The sequence below is a fragment of the Lepidochelys olivacea genome (genome assembly GCF_965140295.1).
Source record: "Lepidochelys olivacea isolate rLepOli2 genome assembly, chromosome: 8".
NCBI lineage: Eukaryota > Metazoa > Chordata > Testudines > Cheloniidae > Lepidochelys > Lepidochelys olivacea.
Window position 1 is genome coordinate 97019753 of NC_140418.1, and position 20327 is coordinate 97040079.

The 20327-nt window shown below is 40.4% G+C and overlaps 1 protein-coding gene across 1 annotated transcript in view; it reads right to left on the bottom strand.

Annotated features, from left to right (window-relative positions):
- The window catches only part of LOC311525251 (nardilysin-like), a gene marked incomplete at its 3' end in the record, with an annotated part of 85970 nt that overhangs the window by 51659 nt on the left and 13984 nt on the right, over positions 1-20327 (bottom strand). Inside the window, exons 3-10 of the mRNA XM_084637204.1 lie at positions 20073-20154; positions 14677-14830; positions 12864-12937; positions 8392-8487; positions 7104-7226; positions 3546-3603; positions 1490-1563; positions 1177-1246 (exon numbers count right to left, since the gene is read on the bottom strand). Of these exons, the coding sequence (XP_084493330.1) occupies positions 1177-1246; positions 1490-1563; positions 3546-3603; positions 7104-7226; positions 8392-8487; positions 12864-12937; positions 14677-14830; positions 20073-20154 (731 nt within the window). The remainder of the gene's footprint in view (positions 1-1176; positions 1247-1489; positions 1564-3545; positions 3604-7103; positions 7227-8391; positions 8488-12863; positions 12938-14676; positions 14831-20072; positions 20155-20327) is intronic.

Genomic DNA, 20327 nt, shown 5'->3' on the forward strand with positions numbered 1-20327 from the left:
GATAGGTCACAGGCAGTAAACAAAAATGCATGGGCCCCGTGACCTGTCCATGACTTTTACTAAAAATACCCATGACTAAAACTGGGGGTAGGAGGAACTCGGGGGCACTGCAGGTGCTGCGGAGGGGGCTGCGGGTGTTCGGGGGCAAGTCACAGCCCAGGGGGTGCCGTGGGTGCTGGGGAGGGGGACGCAGGTGCTCTGGGTGCGGGAGGGGAATTGCGGCCCGGGGAGCCGACGCAGGTGCTGGGGGTTGGTGGGGCTGAGGCAGATTCCCTAACCAGCTCCTGGGAAGCAGCGGCCCCAGCTCCTAGTTCCATGTGCTACTTTCGCTCTGCCCCAAGCCCCGGTTCTGCAGCTCCCATTGATTGGGAACCGTAGTCAATGGGATCTGTCAGGGTGGTACCTGCGGGCAGAGGCAGCAAGTGGAGCTAGGAGCAGAGGGAGAGGAGCCCCCCGCAGGTAAGCACCAGCTCCAACCCCGAGGCCGCCCCCCCAACACCTGCTGCTGGTGGGCGGGTGGGCCCAGAGACTGCCCCAGCAGCAGCCAGTGAGTCTTTCCCGGGGGCTGCCCGAGCTGCTCAGGCGGCTCCTGGGCCAGCCGCACGGCGCTGCTGCAGAAGTCACGGACGTCACAGAAAGTCACGGAATCTGTAACTTCCACGACCTCCATGAGTGTAGCCCCTGGCTTCTCTCAGTGGGTTCATTCTACAGCTGATTGCTCTTGATGGGCCATCAAACAGGCTACATAGTGCTGATGCCAGTCTGTCTGGGGATGTCACCCAGAAACAGAGCGCAGGTTTCAGATGCAGATATATTGCGCATATATATATAAAATCTTAGGATACAAAGATGATACATACATATAAACAAGATCATCATACTTAGCAAATCATAATTTTTCTACTGATACTTTACATGTCAAATCTTGTATGATTCATTGCAATTTTTTAATATTCGTATGCATGTTATAATAAATGGTCACTCATATTCCATACAGCTCCATATTCCATTCACACTATGCTATTCCAAAAATCAAAGATCACAAAATGTTTTCATTTCATGGAATGATTCTTTCTTGCTGAATTTAACAGGAGAGAAAGTCTTGGTTATTTGATTCTTTATAAATACTCATCTATACCCAGAGTGTGACATCAAAAAGATGTAGTGCCATCTTACCTGTAATGTCTCTCCTGTGGTGGTAGTCCCCAGGCAATGCTCAGTGAATGAACATTTCTGATTGGAACAACTGAACAGGAAGAAATTTATAAATTGTAATGCAAATGCATGATTATTCCTGTCTCTTTAATACTACAACGGGCAAGAGATTTTACTTGCTGTAGAAAGGGTGGGGAAGATTCAAAAAACTACATATATTAATTCAATGATGGTAAATCAACCATTCTAAAACCCAAAGAAATAAGAATCTACGCAGTGGTATATTTAATACATATTCAGAACACTTAACACAGAAGACACCAAGGTCACTTGCCTCTGTAAAGCTTGTAAAATTCAGGTGTGTCAAAAGGCTGTGTCAGATGGCCAAAGTTCGGTTTGGATAAACCACTTCAAAAACAAAAAGAAAATTATAGCATGATGTTTATTGTTCATGATACAGGACAACAAAGGGGAGAGTATAAGATGCTCTGTGCCCATAGTTCTGAAATGATAAAAACCTGATCTTTTAATGGAACCAGAATATTTCCTCTTTTGATGTGCCCTAATTCAGTGTCACATCACAAGATCCACTCCATCCTGATTAATAGAAAACTTAACAGCCACTATTTCCCTGACCACCTCCACAAACACACACTCTAGTTATGGGCATAGCATCTATTCCTCCAGTTCCCTCTACTTGTGGCACTGAACCTCCAAAAATCTGTGCCATGTCATTTTCAGGAGTGTGAGTAAGGTCACACAAAGATTTGCACCTTGCCTCTGGGAGAGGCCCCAATCAAATGCCTTTGTAGATTTGCTTGCACAGAAATGCATTAGCAGAATAAAATGCCTTCCAGATTTATGCCTGTGAAGAGAACAAAATAGTTGTGCATCTGTAGCATGTTTCCTGCACAACACCAATAAACTGTAAAAGACAATAAAGTGTAATACTTTATAATAGGAGGAAAAGCAAGCACAAGGTGATTTATTTTAAAATAAAGGGAAGTGGAATTATGGACAATCTGATGCCACTGTGCTGCCACAAGACCATCCAATACACGAGTGATGAATGGTATCTTAATACGTGTGCTGAAATAAACTAGGAGAAATATTTGGTCTGTACCACAATACTTAGCCCTTTTACGGTTAGTACAGAACATTACATTTGCCAGTCAGTCAGCCTCAAGCATTACCCACGTTCTGGGGAAAAGGAGTTAATGCAGCTTCACTGACTTCCCAAGGAGAAAGGGGAACCAATGGTAACATATAAAAGTGGCTGCAAGATTACTCTATGGGGAAAGTGGAGACTCAGAATTATGGTAAGTAGATAAGAATCACTAAAACACATACACAGACCCTCCATACACACACGCCTGAGAGCCTTGTGGGCTGTGACAGCATCCTTGGATTTTTCACCCTCTTATGTTTCTAATGGAAAAGCTAACAGGACACACTTTTGTTTCCTTATCCATTTTTAAATAACCATGGTCTTGTAAGCAGGGATGTGCAGTTTCAAGAAGTGTTTGTTAGCCAATCACTTGACTATGATTAAGGCTAAGATTTTGTCATGGTTATTTTTAGTAAAAGTCACAGACATGTCACGGGCAATAAACAAAAATTCACGGAAGCCGTGACCTGTCTGTGACTTCTGCTGCTGCGGCTCCATGGTTTCCCCCACCACCATGGTGGCTGGGAGCTCTGGGGTTCTTCCATCCCCAAGCACGAGGCTGTCGCCTATCACTAGAACCCTGCAGGGGGAACCTGAGGAAGCTGTCACCTGTCGCTGGAACCTGCTGGGGCCCCTCTGACTGCCAGCTCCAGTCCCTGGTCCTAGGGGCTGAAGCAGAAAATGTCAGGGAGATCTCTGGAAGTCACAGATTCCGTGACTTCCATGACATAAATGTAGCGTTAACTATGATATTACATCACAGCAAACACACCAAAATACTAGCTATGAGATGAGGGAATAATGAGAGTCATTTCTGGGCACAAACTGAAACATTTTGTGTCATATATAATTATATTTTGAATTAAGGGGACACATCTTAGGATCCCAACAATTATCAGATACAACAAAATTTGCATCAAGTGTCCAAATCTTAGACAGCACACTTCAATGGATAGTATTGCATTGAATTACTTTGAAACCCCACATTTAAAATCTGTTACAGCCATATAAAACACTACAAACTACTCTCTCAATTTGTATTTTGTACTAATTATCTTTTACACAAAGCGAAGTCATAACATTTAGTACACCTCAAATGCAGACTATAATTCTCCACCCAACAAAGGAGGCACAAGCATAGGTGTAGCAGACATCAATCAGCCTCTAACATCAAGGCCAGCACCACACATCAGATTCTTTTTGCATCAGTAAAGTATCTTACTTATTTGGAATCTGTGAAAAGAGTTCCTTCACCCACTTCTCCAAAGTATCCAAAGTTTCTAGTAAGGAAAGAAAAAAAGAAAAAAGCTAGAAATGTAACTCACTGACAAGCATGGAGCCAAGTTTTCAGGAAAAGGCAGGCTGAAAAATCTTCCACCATTAATCCAAATTAGCTTGAGGGACCCAGACTAAACAGACTCAGAGCCCGCAAATCAGTATTCAGTAATGCTAGATAGACCCAGAGGGTAAACTTCAAAGACTGTTAGGCTGATTTCCCCAATTTTACCAAATCCCATAGATACCTGTTTTTGGATTATGCTTTGATGATGGTCATATGTGTCCATTAGAACTACAACTGAGAGATTAGGTGGCACCCATGGCTTTATGATTTGCTAGATCCTTATAGTATAGCAGATCCACTCAACCTTCTCAAGCACAGTATAAATAATGAAGTGGTCTCCAAAAGGGGTACATCTGGCACAGTTGTGCACCTGAGCAGCATATGGTGACCCTAGGCATTACTGAATTTACACCCTACTGCAATATTATTTGTACAAAATATAACTTGTGAGGTATCATACAAAAACTAGTAACACGCTGGCTATAAATATCATCGTAAAATGAACATGTTAACCTTATATTTCAAGTTATTCCCTCTTTATGATGCTATTAAAATATGCTTAAGATAAGACAGTCTAGCTTAGGTAAAGGTGATAAACTGGTCTGTCCTAGACAAAGGAATGTGAGTTTACCTCAATTTACATATTAGCAGTAAACAAAGATATTGAGCTAAACCAGCCAGGGTTATCCTGAGTCTGGACTTGAGAGACAGAGAATTAACATAGCTCTTGCACCCCAAAGAGAGACAGGAGTTTGAATCCCCAGGAGGCCTTCCTCACTTGTAAGACAAAGACATCCCTTTGGGAATATAAGGAACAGAGAAAGACTCCGTCTTTATCCTTCATCGTAAGGAGACAAAGAAACCAAGCAATTTGAGCTCTGTGATGAGTCCTAGACAGACTAGCCAGTAAAAAGCTGGAAAGGAGACTGGGGGTGAGAGAAACCAACTTGAACAAAGAGATAAACCCACATTGCTTTGTCTAGAGCAGACCTGTTTATCATCTTTGCCTAGGTTAAGCTGTCTTGTCTTAAACATGTTCTAGTGACATCACACAGAGGGAATTCATAGCTTCACATATAAGGTTAACACATGCACTTTACACTGATATTCATAGCCAGCATGTTATTAGCTTTTACATGATATCCCACAAGACATACTTTGTACAAATATCATTGCAGCAGTGTGTAGGGTCTGAATACAGTGGTGCCTATGGTCACACATGTTATAGAGTGTCAAATGGGGAGCATTTTTTCCTTATAAAGGAAGGAATACAATACTTAAATGTTAACAACTGACAAAAATTTTGAATAAGAGAAAGTGTCGGTACCAAGAGTTCTGCATCGCAGCTAATACATTAGTGGTTCCTGTAGCATAGCTATAGTGATTATGTAAATCAAAAAGAAAATAATATTTTCTTCAACAGATATGGGACTATGAAAATAAGCTGTGTGATTACTGACTTCTATGCATTTCTTCCCAATGACTGGCCATAGTTGCAGAACTTCTGTTCACACAGTCCTGCTTTTTGCAATTATTACCCAAATATATTTGCAAATATTCAGGCAATGCACCGAAATATAGTATCCGTTACAATTATGGTAGCATCAAGATCCCCTAACCAAAACTGGGGCACCATTATGTACTCCTGACAGAATTCTGTGGCCCCTGCGCAGAAAAACGTAAAATAAATCTGCCGGGGAACACACGCCTCCTCCCCAACAGCCCAGGCAGTGAGTCTGTTCCAGTGTGCCTGGAGCAGCTTCAGAGAGGGAGAAGGGAGCTGGGCATGTGTACCTGCATGGTTGATCACTGTGAGGGGAGAGGGAAGGAGAGTCAGGACTGGGCCAACAAACTAGAGAAAGAGACTGTCCCTCTCTCTTGCAACTACAACTTGCTGGCATGGAAGGGTAAGGATTTTTATTATGCCCAAGAAAGGCTAGAGGCAGAAATGTAGCAGCTTGCCTGAGTTAATTGATCTCATTCTCTGAGGCACAGATGTAGCAGCCTCAGTGTAGTAAGGTTGTTAACATTGCTGTTGATGGTTAATTGATCTCCTTCTCTGAGGCAGAAATGTAGCAGCCTGCCTACATAGTAACATTGTTAAAGTTCCTATTGTTAGTTAACTGTTCCCGTTCTCAGTCAATTCCCCCAGGAGCATAAAACCTGTGAAAGTTTTAAGGCCCTTACATTGCCAAAGCGATGTAAAGGAGCCTTATTATAAATGACAGTGAGGGAATCCTAAGCTAGGAAGATCTATGTGCTTTCTCAATTTTTTCCTGTGCCAAAGTGGCACAATGGGGTTAGATTACAGCTCAGGATTTATTTTACTTATCCATTTCAAAAAGACTTTGAGAGCAAATAAAACATTTACCAAGCAGTCAATAAAATGTCAGGACAATCAGAACCAAGTACTTCCCAAAGTACCCAGCCAGGTCCAGGACAATGATTAGCAAAACTGTATGACTTTCATGTGTGAAAGTCTGAGCAATTTAAAATAACATTCTACTTTTTTTTTATTGCTGTTTAGTATTCTGTAATGTAATTTAAATGAAAATCCAGGATTATAACTGCAATGCAGAGTATTAGTTACCAAGTGCTTGTAACTTAACTTTCATGTGTTTAGGAAATGCTGAATAGTTGTTGTGACTTTTTTCTGTATTGTAGTTTAAATAAATTACCAAAACCATTGAAACCGGTGTGATTATATTGCATTATTTTGACAAAGTATGCAGAATTTTGAATTTTTTGGTGCAATGAGTAATTATGCTAAGTACTCTCTACATATAGAGTACAAAACAATCCATGCCCTGAAGAGCTTACAATGTAAATAGACATGACAGAGTGCATTATCATCCCCCATTTTACAGATGAGAAACTGAGAAATACAGAGATTAAGCAACTTGCCCAAGACCTCCTAGGGAGTCACATTTATTGTGTCTTTCAGCCCAAAGGAACCAAAAGCATGAATCCATTTCTGTACAGTACATTCCAGAGCTGTCCGCAGGCAAGAGTTTTGGCCATGGACAAGTCTATACTCCAATTTAAAAAAATAATCATGGGACCACTAATATCCACACAGAGAAGACAACTTCTCTGTATTAAGGTCTCACCAAAAGACCCACAAATAGTAAACTATTTTGAAATCAGTGAATGGACCACAAAAAGAGCTGAGACAGTCCTGTTGGGATTCAAATGTGTGGTTCCCAGGAGATCAGGTATTTCAGTCTTGATGCTTAGATCTCAATCACCATTACCAAGGAATTTAAATAGAAAAAAAGCTAAGCACTGGCATTTTCTATGGGTTTATAAACGAATACAGGTGACTACAGTAGAATCATTGTTACCTAATGAGCAGCAAAGTGTAAGTTCTGAGCTGAAACAGTCCTCTACTTTAAAGCAGTATGTAAGAATTTGTATTTAAGCAACAAATGATGTTACCTTTAGACTGGACAACTAAGTTCATATAGTGAGCAGAGTAATAGTGCTGCCAAAAATCCCTCAGTCTGGTGTAGATATCTGTATTACTCTTTTTAGGTTCATGCTTTAGTGTCTCTGCATTACCTGTAAATGTTAAAAAAGTAGCTATTTGGCCTCACATTACTAGTGCTTTTCTAATCACAAGATCTAATCTCAGAATCTAATCTTGAAATCCTTATGCACAAGAATTTCACAGTTTTGGATGCGCAAGGAATGCATGATGGAGCACAGAATGTTCAGGCCATGAATACATGAACAAATACTGAGATAAAATACATACAAAGGAAAAAAAGTTTAAACTAATATTAATATTGTGGTTAAATACAATGACTGCCAGGAAATTCAGAGTTCCAGGGACAGCAATTTTAAAAATTACTCTTCTCTGAAGTTTTTAACCTCCTATTGTTATAAGAAACTCTTAAGAGTACTGTAACAAAGATTAGAGACAATATATTTTTCTGTATTTTGCAGTTTATTCATTTTGTGCACTACACAGACCCTTGTGCATAGCCAATTTCACTGTTTACCCTGTTTGTATGAGTCTTTCATAACATGGGAGAGAAAAACATGATTAAAGGAAAATTTTACTATAAACCACAAAAAATGTCAGGAGAGATTCAGAAGTAGGTGTAGCACCTAAAACTTGTTTTTTTTTTAAAGACTAGACTGCAAGTTGACAGGATCTAAGGCTGGTTCTACCTTCTAATTAATGCACAGTAGCACATATGGGGTTTGGTTTTACAGGGACTATATTGTGCGAAAGGAGGAAAGTGAATTCTCTCTTCAACCCACCCCTACTCACAAGGCTGTACAATGGCTGTGAAGCTGTCACTCAGCTGCTGTTACAGCTCTGAGGCTGAACCAACTGCTTTGAAAAACCTTCCTTGTGAGCCCACAGTGACCTTGTCTTTTACATCCAAGATGCAAATACTATTTTTCAAGATTTATAATGGATAAGACATAAGGATAAGGGAGGCTACATGAACCACAGCTGCCCTAGATGACACTAACCATAAGTTACCATGAATGGGTATGAGGCAAATAGCAAGGCTGGAGTTGAAAATATCTTCAATTCATGTAGCACTTTTTATCCTGAAGTTTACAGTATTCAAAATGCAGAATTGCTTTCCCGTATTTCAGCTAGCACCAGAGTTTGGTGAAATACTAAAGAATCTCATATTGTTAAGACATCAGTTTTTCTGTATTACACATATTTGTTAAAGTCTTAGAATGTTAGGTCAAGACTCACCCCAGAAAAACTTTTTCATGGGATGCCCAGGTCTGGCAAGGCTTCCAAGTAGCAGCTCCCTCCTGTTTGCATCAGATGGCCTTGCTAGTTGATACTCTGTTAATTTTATAGATTTAGCACTGTATTAAACCACTGGGCAATGTTCTAATGTAACTAACATCAATTTTCAACAGGGCCATACATAGTACATGGAACAGCACTGGAAATGTTTTTTGTCAGGTACACAAAGTAGTAGTGAATTAGTTAAACTACATCACTTGCTGCCAATGCTCAAAAAGGGAAGACAAAACCAAAAGGGAAAGAAAAAAAGACCACTCAGCCCATTGCTGAGAAACAGAATATGGGGAGGAAAGAGAGAAAAAGGTGGTTATTTACCTGTACTATAACGGTTGTTCTTCGAGATGTGGGTGCAAATGCGTATTCCACACAGGCATGTGCATGCCCAGTGCACCGAAGCAGAGAATTTTCTTCCCCAGTACCCAGAGGGGCTGTGGTCATGCCCTGTGGCTCTAATTCTCTCCTGGCTATTTAAGAGCAGCATTGCCCTTCACATCGAACGTCACATCGAACATCAAGAATAGAGACTCCGATGCAGAGATGACAAAGGATGGATCATGGAATACACATCTGCACCTACATCTCAAAGAACAATAGTTGCAATAAAGGCAAGTAACTATCTTTTCTTCTTTAAGTGCCAGCAGACACGTATTCCATTCAGGTGACTCACAAGCAGAACTTGTAGGAGGAGGGGCTCAGAGTCTACTAAAGAATGACTGCAAGACAGGCTTCCCAAAGTTTGCATCTGACCTTGACACCATGGTAATCACATAGTGTCTGGTAAAAAACACGTACAGAACACCAGGCAACAGCCCTTCAAATGTCAAATACTGACATATCATAGAATATCAGGGTGGAAGGGACCTCAGGAGTTCATCTAGTGTAACCCCCTGCTCAAAGCAAGACCAATCCCCAACTAAATCATCCCAGCCAGGGCTTTGTCAAGCCTGACCTTAAAAACTTCTAAGGAAGGAGATTCCACCACCTCCCTAGGTAATGCATTCCAGTGCTTCACCACCCTCCTAGTGAAAAAGTTTTTCCTAATATCCAACCTAAACCTCTCCCACTGCAACTTGAGACCATTACTTCTCGTTCTGTCATCTGCTACCACTGAGAACAGTCTAGATCCATCCTCTTTGGAGCCCCCTTTCAGGTAGTTGAAAGCAGCTATCAAATCCCCCCTCATTCTTCTCTTCCACAGACTAAACAATCCCAGTTCCCTCAGCCTCTCCTCATAAGTCATGTGTTCCAGACCCTTAATCATTTTTGTTGCCCTCCGCTGGACATTTTCCAATTTTTTTACATCCTTCTTATAGCGTGGGACCCAAAACTGGACACAGTACTCCAAATGAGGCCTCACCAATGTCCAATAGAGGGGAATGATCACGTCCCTCGATCTGCTGGCAATGCCCCTACTTATACAGCCTAAAATGCCATTGGCCTTCTTGGCAACAAGGGCACACGGTTGACTCATATCCAGCTTCTTGTCCACTGTAACCCCTAGGTCCTTTTCTGCAAAACTGCTGCCAAGCCATTCGGTCCCTAGTCTGTAGCGGTGCATGGGATTCTTCCGTCGTAAGTGCAGGACCCTGCACTTGTCCTTGTTGAACCTCATCAGATTTCTTTTGGCCCAATCCTCCAATTTGTCTAGGACACTCTGTATCCTCTCCCTACCCTCCAGCGTATCTACCTCTCCTCCCCGTTTAGTGTCATCTGCAAACTTGCTGAGGGTGCAATCCACACCATCCTCCAGATCATTAATGAAGATATTGAACAAAACTGGCCCGAGGACCAACCCTTGGGGCACTCCACTTGATACCGGCTGACAACTAGACATGGAGCCATTGATCACTACCCGTTGAGCCCGACAATCTAGCCAGCTTTCTATCCACCTTATAGTCCATTCATCCAGCCCATACTTCTTTAACTTGCTGGCAAGAATACTGTGGAAGACTGTGTCAAAAGCTTTGCTAAAGTCAAGGAACAACACATCTACTGCTTTCCCCTCATCCACAGAGCCAGTTATCTCGTCATAGAAGTCAATTAGATTAGTCAGGCATGACTAATCACTGAGGAACACTATCAACATCGCTTGGGCTCTCATCAAATGAGTTTGCCACCTCTGTGAAGGCATGATCTGAGCTACTGCATATGCTGATGTAATGTAAAAAGTTATCCACCTGGAAATCATTTCTACAGAGACTGCCTGACACCTCATACGATCCGCATAAGAGACAAACATATGAGGTGATTGAAAAGTCAGTCTCTCCAGATAGAATGCCAAGCCTTGTCTCATTTCTCATGTGTAAAATTGTTGTTCATCCACATTGGAGTGCAGTTTAGGAAAGGAAATCCGTAAATAAATCATTTGGTTAAGGTGAAACCACAAAAACACTTTTGACAAAAAAATTGGATGTGGCGATAGGGTCACTTTATCCTTGAAAAACTGTGTACACAGGGCCTTGCATAATGACAGGTTTCAGAGTAACAGCCGTGTTAGTCTGTATTCGCAAAAAGAAAAGGAGGACTTGTGGCACCTTAGAGACTAACCAATTTATTAGAGCATAAGCTTTCGTGAGCTACAGCTCACTTCCTCAGATGCATATCGTGGAAACTGCAGCAGGCTTTATATATACACAGAGAATATGAAACAATACCTATTCCCACCCCACTGTCCTGCCCAGCTTGATTGTCATGCACATTGTGTAAAGAGTTGTCACTTTGGATGGGCTATCACCAGCAGGAGAGTGAATTTGTGTGGGGGGGTGGAGGGTGAGAAAACCTGGATTTGTGCTGGAAATCACTTTAGATAAGCTATTACCAGCAGGACAGTGGGGTGGGAATAGGTATTGTTTCATATTCTCTGTGTATATATAAAGCCTGCTGCAGTTTCCACGATATGCATCTGAGGAAGTGAGCTGTAGCTCACGAAAGCTTATGCTCTAATAAATTGGTTAGTCTCTAAGGTGCCACAAGTCCTCCTTTTCTTTTTGTGTACACAGGGGCTCTGCCATTAAGGCCTGAAGCTTGCATACTCTCCTTGCAGACGTTACAACTACAAGAAATGCTGTCTTCTGGCACAGGAGGGACAGAGAACAGGTTGCCGGTGGCTCAAACAGAGGACTCATAAGGACAGCCATGACAGTATGAAGGTCTCACAAGGGAACAGGCTCTTCCACATGCAGGTGAAGATGAATGATTTTCCTTAAAAACCTCACCACCATGGAGTTTGAGAAAACTGACTTCCCTTGGGTGGGCAGATGAAAAGCAAAAATAGCTGCCAAGTGAACCCTCAGTGAGCTGACCAACATACCAGAGGACTGAAGGCGCAATAGGTACTCCAAAATATCCTGAATACAGCATCGCCTGAATTTCCAGAGCAAGCGACCGAACTGAAAAACACCTCCACTTGACCATATAAGTCACCCTAGAAGAGGGCTTGCAGCTGTTAAGCAACACTTATCAAAGAGCTTCCAAACACTGTTCCTCCTTCTCATCTGGCCATGTAGCATCTATACAGGCATTGCAAATGGCTCTGAGCTCCAGAACATTGGGAGGAAATTTCCTGTTCCACCTACAAGCCCTGAATTTTCAACACCCATAGATGCACTCCCCAGCCTACAGAAGAGACAACAGTGACCTAGTAACCTTAGCAAAACTAAACAGAACACAGTTTTGGCTAACAATTATTTAATTCAACTCCCTGAGCTTTTCTGAGGTCTTTATTAAATATATGACTCTCCTACCCAAGTCTTCAACGAAGAGCAGAGAAAGCTCACAATGCACATTTGAGGTGTTTAACACATCCTCCAGCAAAACCAGGGAAGACCAGACATGACATTCCTAACTTTAACTTAAAAACACAAGCAGGAAAACAATTTAAAAAAAACTCTTAAAAATCTACATTTTTAGCCCTTCTTTACATATCATGAAGCATGAAGAAAAGGCACCAATCCATTTTTGCCCCTTTGCAGATCTCTATTAACCTAGTTCTATTTTATTCTTTGCATCAGTTTTTCATTACACCAGGGGATTGGTTAAATTTTTCAGAGATACCTTTTTGATCAGAGGAAGTTTCTCCTTATTTACAGACTGATTCGCACTCTAATTATTCTCCCTCAAATGTACTATTTTTTCACAAGACTAGTCTCCCTATCAATGTTAATACCAACATTTGCTCTGCATTGAGGGGTGAACACAACACAATTTGACACACACCCACATAAATGTATATATTTAATTAGGCTCAAGGAATTAATAAATTCCATTGGCATAATTTTAGCCCCTAGTTAAATAAAGGACATATAAAATATTATGCATCAGGCTTCACAGCACTTAATACCTGAGAATCTTGTCAAAAACTTCAGTGCTGTAGAACTCAAAAAAAAATTTTATAACAAAAATATTACTCTTACCACTATCAACAGCCTCAACTTCACGATCAATAGCATCCCTGATCATTAGTGGGTGAATGAAGAACTGTGCCCACCTAAAACAAAGAGAAAAATGACAAATCTTTCCCATTGTCTGCTGAAAGATTGTACAGAAAGATTTTTTTATAACAAAAACTGTCTTTATGGCAAACAATAATATTCACTTTTTTTAAGGTTTAGGACTTGCAGTAACTCAAACAATTATACAGTTCTGGACTCTTTTGCCACTTGTTCTTAATGCCTCTGAAGTAAAATGAATAAACCCAATTATTTAATATTTTCAGAAAGACAAAGGACAAGGTCTTTTGAGTGGAAGTGGACTGGCAGAATATGGCACCAAAGGATGCAGAATCATCGATAGCCCTAATGTATATAGATAATATTATTCACAATTATATTTTCTCCCTCACCCATAAAGATATGGATGATGGATAGGGCAGACTAGTGGCCTGAATGGAATACTGGTGCACGAGTGGGGATTCTATGTGGGGGTGGAGTTGTAATTAAATTTTGGATATACCTATGTGGTTGCCAGGGAATTTTGATCTTGGATCTCCTCACAGTGGTCCCTTCTGGCCTTAGAATTTTTGAAAATCCTACTAAGTTCTTTGCCTCAACAATCCCTTCTGTTGGAGTTCCACACGTCGATTATGCAAAAATGCATTTCTTCATCAGTTTTAAATGTGTTGCCTTTCAATTTCATTAACTTCACACATGTTCTTGTATGAGTAATAATGAATAGGTGTGCCTGTTTATCCCGCAGATACCATTCGTTATTTTATAGACATGTATCACGTCACCCCTGCTTTGTCTCCTCTCATCTAGCCCCAGCTTTTTCAGTCTCTCCTCATATCCAAATCTTGCCATATGTCTAAATATCTTTGCTACCCATCTTTGAGACCTTCAAAGTAGCCAAAGCTGGTTTGATTCCCACCTTTGGAGGGATGAATTCTGCCCTCCAATGTTTTACGGAAGGCAATTATAGAAGCAACACTCCCATTGTGTGTACATTCTAGTGCAGAATTTAGTTCAATCACCACATTAATGGCGTTGATAAAAATGCCTATTTGCAGTACAACCTAATTTTCCGCCAGACAATTTTGTCAATATCAAAAATATTTAAATTATCCTCCCCATCAGAAGACTGTTTAATTTCCCTATGACAGAAATGGAGCTTTATTGTATTGACATATCCTATGACATGATAAGAGTTAATTAATGATCCTTCCTGGCACCGAACATATATTTTTTTGAATAAAGCAGTGGATCATTTTACTGCACCTTTTTGGTGGTACACTGCCATATAAGAATCAATACTTTTTTTTAAACAGAGATTGTTAATAAAAAATTAAACAGCCTAACAGGGCACATATTTAAAAGGAACAGGCCAATAAAAAGATTCTCCTTTAAGTAGCCAGGTAAATGGAATGAACTACCAATTGCGACAGTGGGATAATTTATGATAGTCCTACAAGTAATCTGGCATAAATACATATTGAAATCTGTCCTACTTTCATAGCAGGTGCATAAATTACATCACTCCTAAGATACTATACACTACTGGGGTACTACTACTCCCTCAAAAGACAGTGAGAGATCTAAGGGAAAATCACAATTTCCTTCCATCTATAATGACCTCAGTTGTAATAAGGGGACCTATGGAAGCTCAGCAATGACAGGCTCCCTTCAATCAGGCCAAGACAACGCAATGCAAAGTTATATATGCAGTTTCAGAGTTCATTGTGTTAATCTATTTTAAATGAATCAATGCTTTATTTGGTGTGATCACGGTTACCTATCGAGTGCTTCTTTGAAGTATTTCTGCTGGATATCAAAATGGAAGACTGTCCTTTCACAGTCAGTTGAAGCGTTGTCACTGCCCCCATGTTTCTTCAGGAATGCATCAAACCCATTCTCATCTGGATACTTCAAACTGCCCATAAATACCACTGAAACACAATCGATCAAAATTAAGCAGATATAGACATAATGATGATTTCAGAAAGGCATAGCTACATAAAGACAGCATGATTTCCCACTGCTTTGCACCTTGTGAAGGCATTTACACAAAGCAACAGTGCATTACCATTTGATTTGACAACATTTTATGTCCATTTGCACAAGTGTAAATTACTACACAAGATGCAAGACGGTGGGAAATCTAGCCTGTAGCAATTGACCAGCCTAAAAATGCAAGTTATAGAATGGAATCATTTCAGAATATGGAAAACACTTGGTTTCAAGTATGATTTTAAGTTACACCTTAAAACTGAGCACATCAGTCTCAATCTAGTCCTGAGTAGGTCACCATAGAGAAACAGACATACAAGCACTCAAATTTATCTGAGTATGACTAATGTTGAAGGAAGTATAAGAAAAATGCAATTACTATTTCAGTCCATTTATTGAAAATAAATGAATAATCTAAAGTGCACTGTCGGGGCGGGGGTGGGGGGGGAGATTTATGTCCAAGGCCAGCAGTACCCAACTAGTGGCAATATTCTGAACTAGACTGCCCAGCGGTGAGAGTCACTGGTTGCCTTGCCTAGCAGCTTGAGTCAGCAGTTATGCCACCCAATGGCAAGAGTCGGTGGCCACCTTGCATAGTGGCTTGAATCTGCAGTAATGTCACCCAACAGCGAGAGTCAGTGGCCACCTTGTCCAGCAGCTAGAATCGCCCAAAGGCAAGAGTCAATGGCTGCCTTGCCTAGCGGCTAGAGTCTGTGGCCACCATGCCTAGCAGCTAGAGCCAGTGTCACCCAACAGTGAGAATCAGTGACTGGGGTTAGGTGAACTTGGCCCCATGCTGCTCCACCAGGTTCCAACCCAGGGACCCTCAAAATAATGGTCCAGACACATAGCTTACGGACAGGCACCAGCCCTTACCCCTGTGCCCTGGGTCACTTCCTACCCCTGCACCACTGGTCTGTCTCCAGAGTGTCTTCCCCTATTGGCAGTGACACGTCATCCTCGGCCCCTGCAGATGAAAGGCCTGCATGGCTTGACTGTGAGCCCTGTCCCAGCTGCTTAGAGCCTCAGTGGCTTCTCTGCAGGAGGCTACAGCATCCAACTGCTCTACTGCTTGGTCCGCCTAGACTGAGCTGAGCAGCTCCCTTTTGAACTCTCCCTCCACTGGGAGCATGTCCAGCAGGGCGTGGCTGCCTGTGTCCATTACTTACCCAACATGATTAATCCCAAAACAACTTTCAGAAGTTGAGCTCAAAATGAGAGGAGGCTGAAATACAGTTGATGAAACATAAAATTGAGTTCCTTCCTTGTCTTTTGAGTTAAAATATCAATATCCAGATTTCTATGCGTGTGAAGGAGCTTATGTAACAATTTGTTGAATCAAAATAGAAGTAAAATTAGGGAAGACGGAACAGCTGAATTACGAGTTTTGTTAGAAACCTGCACCAGCACTCCTGTCCCGTTAGCTCAGGATCAATCATGTGTGTTTTAGACCGTTGCAGGTTTGAGCGATTTGGTCAAAACTTCCTAACAGGCTAGATACTGAACAAGCAAATGAGTCCTTTACACTTCTTCCTCTAACACTTTGAAGAGCCAGACATTTCTATCAGTACAAACCATCAGATCTCTTCTCCAGACCTTTATTATGCACCTTGATTACTCTATTCTCCTGTATGGACTTTTTGCAGGAGGGACTGATTTAAATAATTTATTTTAATCATGATTTAAATCAGCAAGTAGGAACCCCTGATTTAAAGCATCAACTGTAATCTTGTTTTGAATTTTTACTTTTTAGTTATTTTCCTAAAGAAAGGGTCATTCTCAGTGACTGATATAAACATTAGGACATGTTAATTTGCAACTCAATATAACCATTACACTAAATTTGGTACTTCTTTTTACTAACCACGAGGATACACTATATCTATATGCATTTATTTAAGCAATTATATAGCTTAACATACATTTATTAGGATTCCTATATTTTACAGTTTATTATGTTAAAAATGGTGAATGTTGTACTTATTTACTGGAAAATGTTTCTTTTTCTACTCATGATTTGTATCTCACTGCATTTGGATGGAAATTTCAATTAAATTAGAAATGCAGAAAAACAGCTTTTTAAATTTGTTTTTATTAGTTAAATACAGCTACCTTAAATGTGCTGGACACAATGAAAAAAAGTAAGTTTGTCAAAACATATTTTGCATTTAATACAAGCTGATTTGTTAAAGAAAGAATTGACTGTAGTTAGTGACTTGAACCGATTATTTCTGGTCACTATGTCCTTCAATATTTTGGAACTAGTTCTCATCCTTTTCTATCTCGTTTTTATTCATGGATTAGATTAGGAAAACATGCTTTCCTGCTTTTTCAGCTCCCAATTTTGAATGAACTAGTCAAAATTCTCTCTCTCTACCTGCAGAAGAGGCAATTGCCATCAAAACCTTATGTAGCTTCAAAAAAATCTGGTTCAAGGTTCTTAGCCAGTTACTTCCACCAGTTCACTGGTCTGACTTTCTTCAAAACTTTGGCAGCAAACATGTTGCTTGAATAGTTCTATTCACCCCCACTCCTGAAATCTATTCTGATTGATGGATGAATATTAGATGCCCATGCCATAGCAGCACTTCCTCCTCAGCAAGTGTTTACTGTGATACTTTGTATTGAGAATACTGGCCAAAAAACAAGGCAGAGTAAATGCTTGATCTGCTTGTTCGCCGCCTGCAATTTAGCTTTGTTTTTTAAGTGTTTCCTTAAATTCTTGCCAAATTTTAACAACATTAGCAGTTATCTTTTTGCAATTTGTCCAAAGCAATGGAAATAGATTTTAGTATAGTCAGTATAATTTCTACATTTCTCTTTAGCTGGATGTTAACTACTCTGGTCTGTGAAATTTCCATTTATTTTGTCACAATTTTCTTCACAAATTGACATCAAGATAGGCCAGATCGTTAATAAATGCTTCAAAACAGTCAACCACTAAATTCCATCATATATCTTAGAGGAGAATTAGCTGTGATCCTCCTCTCTTCAGTGAAGCTGAAGCAAAGTGATTGTTAAAAAACAACAACATTTCAACAACATTTTCCATTATTCCTGGTATACCTCCGTCTTTGACTAAAAGATACATCAAATGAGCTCTGTACCTATATAAATTTCAAGCTCACTTTTTTATCCACTTCTAAATTTCTTCTCACCTTAGTGTCAGCATTTTTATTCATTTTAATTATTTTTAACATATAATAATAAATTTAAGCATTGTCATAAAATGCCATAATTTTAATTAGGTTTATTTTAATAAGAAAATAAATTTAATTTACATTAAAAATTTAATTTAAATTAAAATAATCTGGTTTTGGGTTTTTTTTTAATTATCAATTTTTACCCACCCGACCCTGATGCCTCCAAATTAGCCTCCCTCATATCCATTTAAAATGTTGCCATTAGACTCATGTTCCTAATGGTCATAGTGACACACAACAATGGTTAAGGGCTCGTGTGCAAAGATCACTGCCTGTCATGCTGACCAATATTGCTTCTTTGTTCACTTGTATTCTCCTGTGATCTATATCCATCTGATATCTCTAGTCTTTCCCTTAGATTGGAAGCCCCCTAGGGCAGGGACCATCTTTTTCATTCTGTGTTTGTACAGCACTTAGCAATAATGGGGTCCTGACGGTAATAGGCATGACGGTAATATAAAAAATAATGACTGCTGTGGTGGTTCTCGGGCTATCCAGGACAGAGAGTCACCTTGTTACCCCCGGCCTCCCGCATGAGGGAGTCGGCTCTCTAGCACCACCAGCCTTTCAGACACTCAAGCACTCTCCTCTGGGCTATGCCAACCTGTAAGGCAAAGAAAGGGCTAGCAATAGATGCACCCCATACCTCTTGAACCATTCCCTTGTGATATCCAGCCCCTGACACTGGCTACTCACAGAAATTCCACAGGCACAGTATACCCCACTTAACTTTTTTAATTTAAATCACCGCTCCTGCATATCACATAGCACTTGTAATAAAACACAAGAAGGTTTAAGAAAGGATAGAGATTCTACTGGAAACGAGAGAGTGATGGAAACAAGTTATTACAACCCAAAATAAAATATGACCCTAGGTCTTCACTTATTAATAGTTACCTTTCATGTCTAATAAAGTAGGTTTTCCCCCAACAGTTCTGTCTTTTGCAGAGCTGGCTGGATTCATAGGAATCACAATCCAATTTTTCATGAGAACAACCTGCTCCTCAAAATGTCTCCTCAGTGAAATCATCCAGAATACCTTTCCCTCATCTGTGTTATCTGAAACAATCTTTTGTTTCTATTCATGGGCAGGGCATCCCTGTCTTGTTGTAACATTCATTTTTTTACCCTCAATAGCATTTGATGATTTGCAGTTGTCTCTTATGATTTTTCCTTGATGGTTTTGGGATTGAGCAAGGCTAAATAATCAAGCCTTGCATTGCATCACCAACTAAACAGGGCAGAGTGACAACTCCCTCCTGCCTGAATGGCCCACCACCAAGACTTATCTCCTAGTAACTAATTTTTTACTCCAAGTCTATAAAGCATACTTTCAATATAAATTCATTATTCCTTAAATATCACCCATACATACACCTTGCAAATATATGAATCTTGAAAAGTTACTAGCTTTTTTGGAGATATCCTAATGTTACTCTTTATGGATAAATTTCCTGTAAAGTACATGTTTGGTGTAGTGAATTTGTCAGGTCTGAAGTAGGAGTTGTTTGCAAAGAACGGGGGGCCCTTTACCTAGGAGCCTCTGTGTCACAATCACCTCACCCACTCTTCACTCTACCATGCTGTCTCTACCACATCAAGCACAGCATGTGATCCTCATCTTTAAAGCCCTCCATCATTTAGCTCCACCCTACCTTTCAACTTGTTTTTATTATGAAGTTTAACCACCCCCATCAACTTTGTATCACCAGCGATGCCAGCCCCATTTTCCCACATTCACCTCCATGCATTCTTCGTGCAACCTCTTACACTTGGGAAGAACTCCCCATGATAATTCATGAATCCCCTATCTTAGCCTCTAACATCCCTCCTTACAACCTTTTTGATGTGGTACCTACATATCACACCCATCTGGCATTCTGCTTCTAGAATTTTTTAAACAAATCAATAAATCCAAAATAAGGTCATTAAATTTTCCACTTTGGGAGGAAAGACTGAAATGTAAGCTGATACATACTGTGCTCCAGAAAATGTGCCAACCCAGGCAGATCCTCAGGATCACAGAAACTGCCAACAGCAACACAAAGAGCAGCTGCAGACTGCAAAATAAACACACAGACACTGAGGAGTCACTTCTAAAAAAAATTGCAGTCATTTTATCTAGTAGACGAGAACTCCAGTTCTAACAATCTCACAGAGCTACTCTATACTCAAAGAACAGAAGAGTGAAACAGGCCAGAATGTTCTGTTGGAAATAAGAGCTATGAGTCCA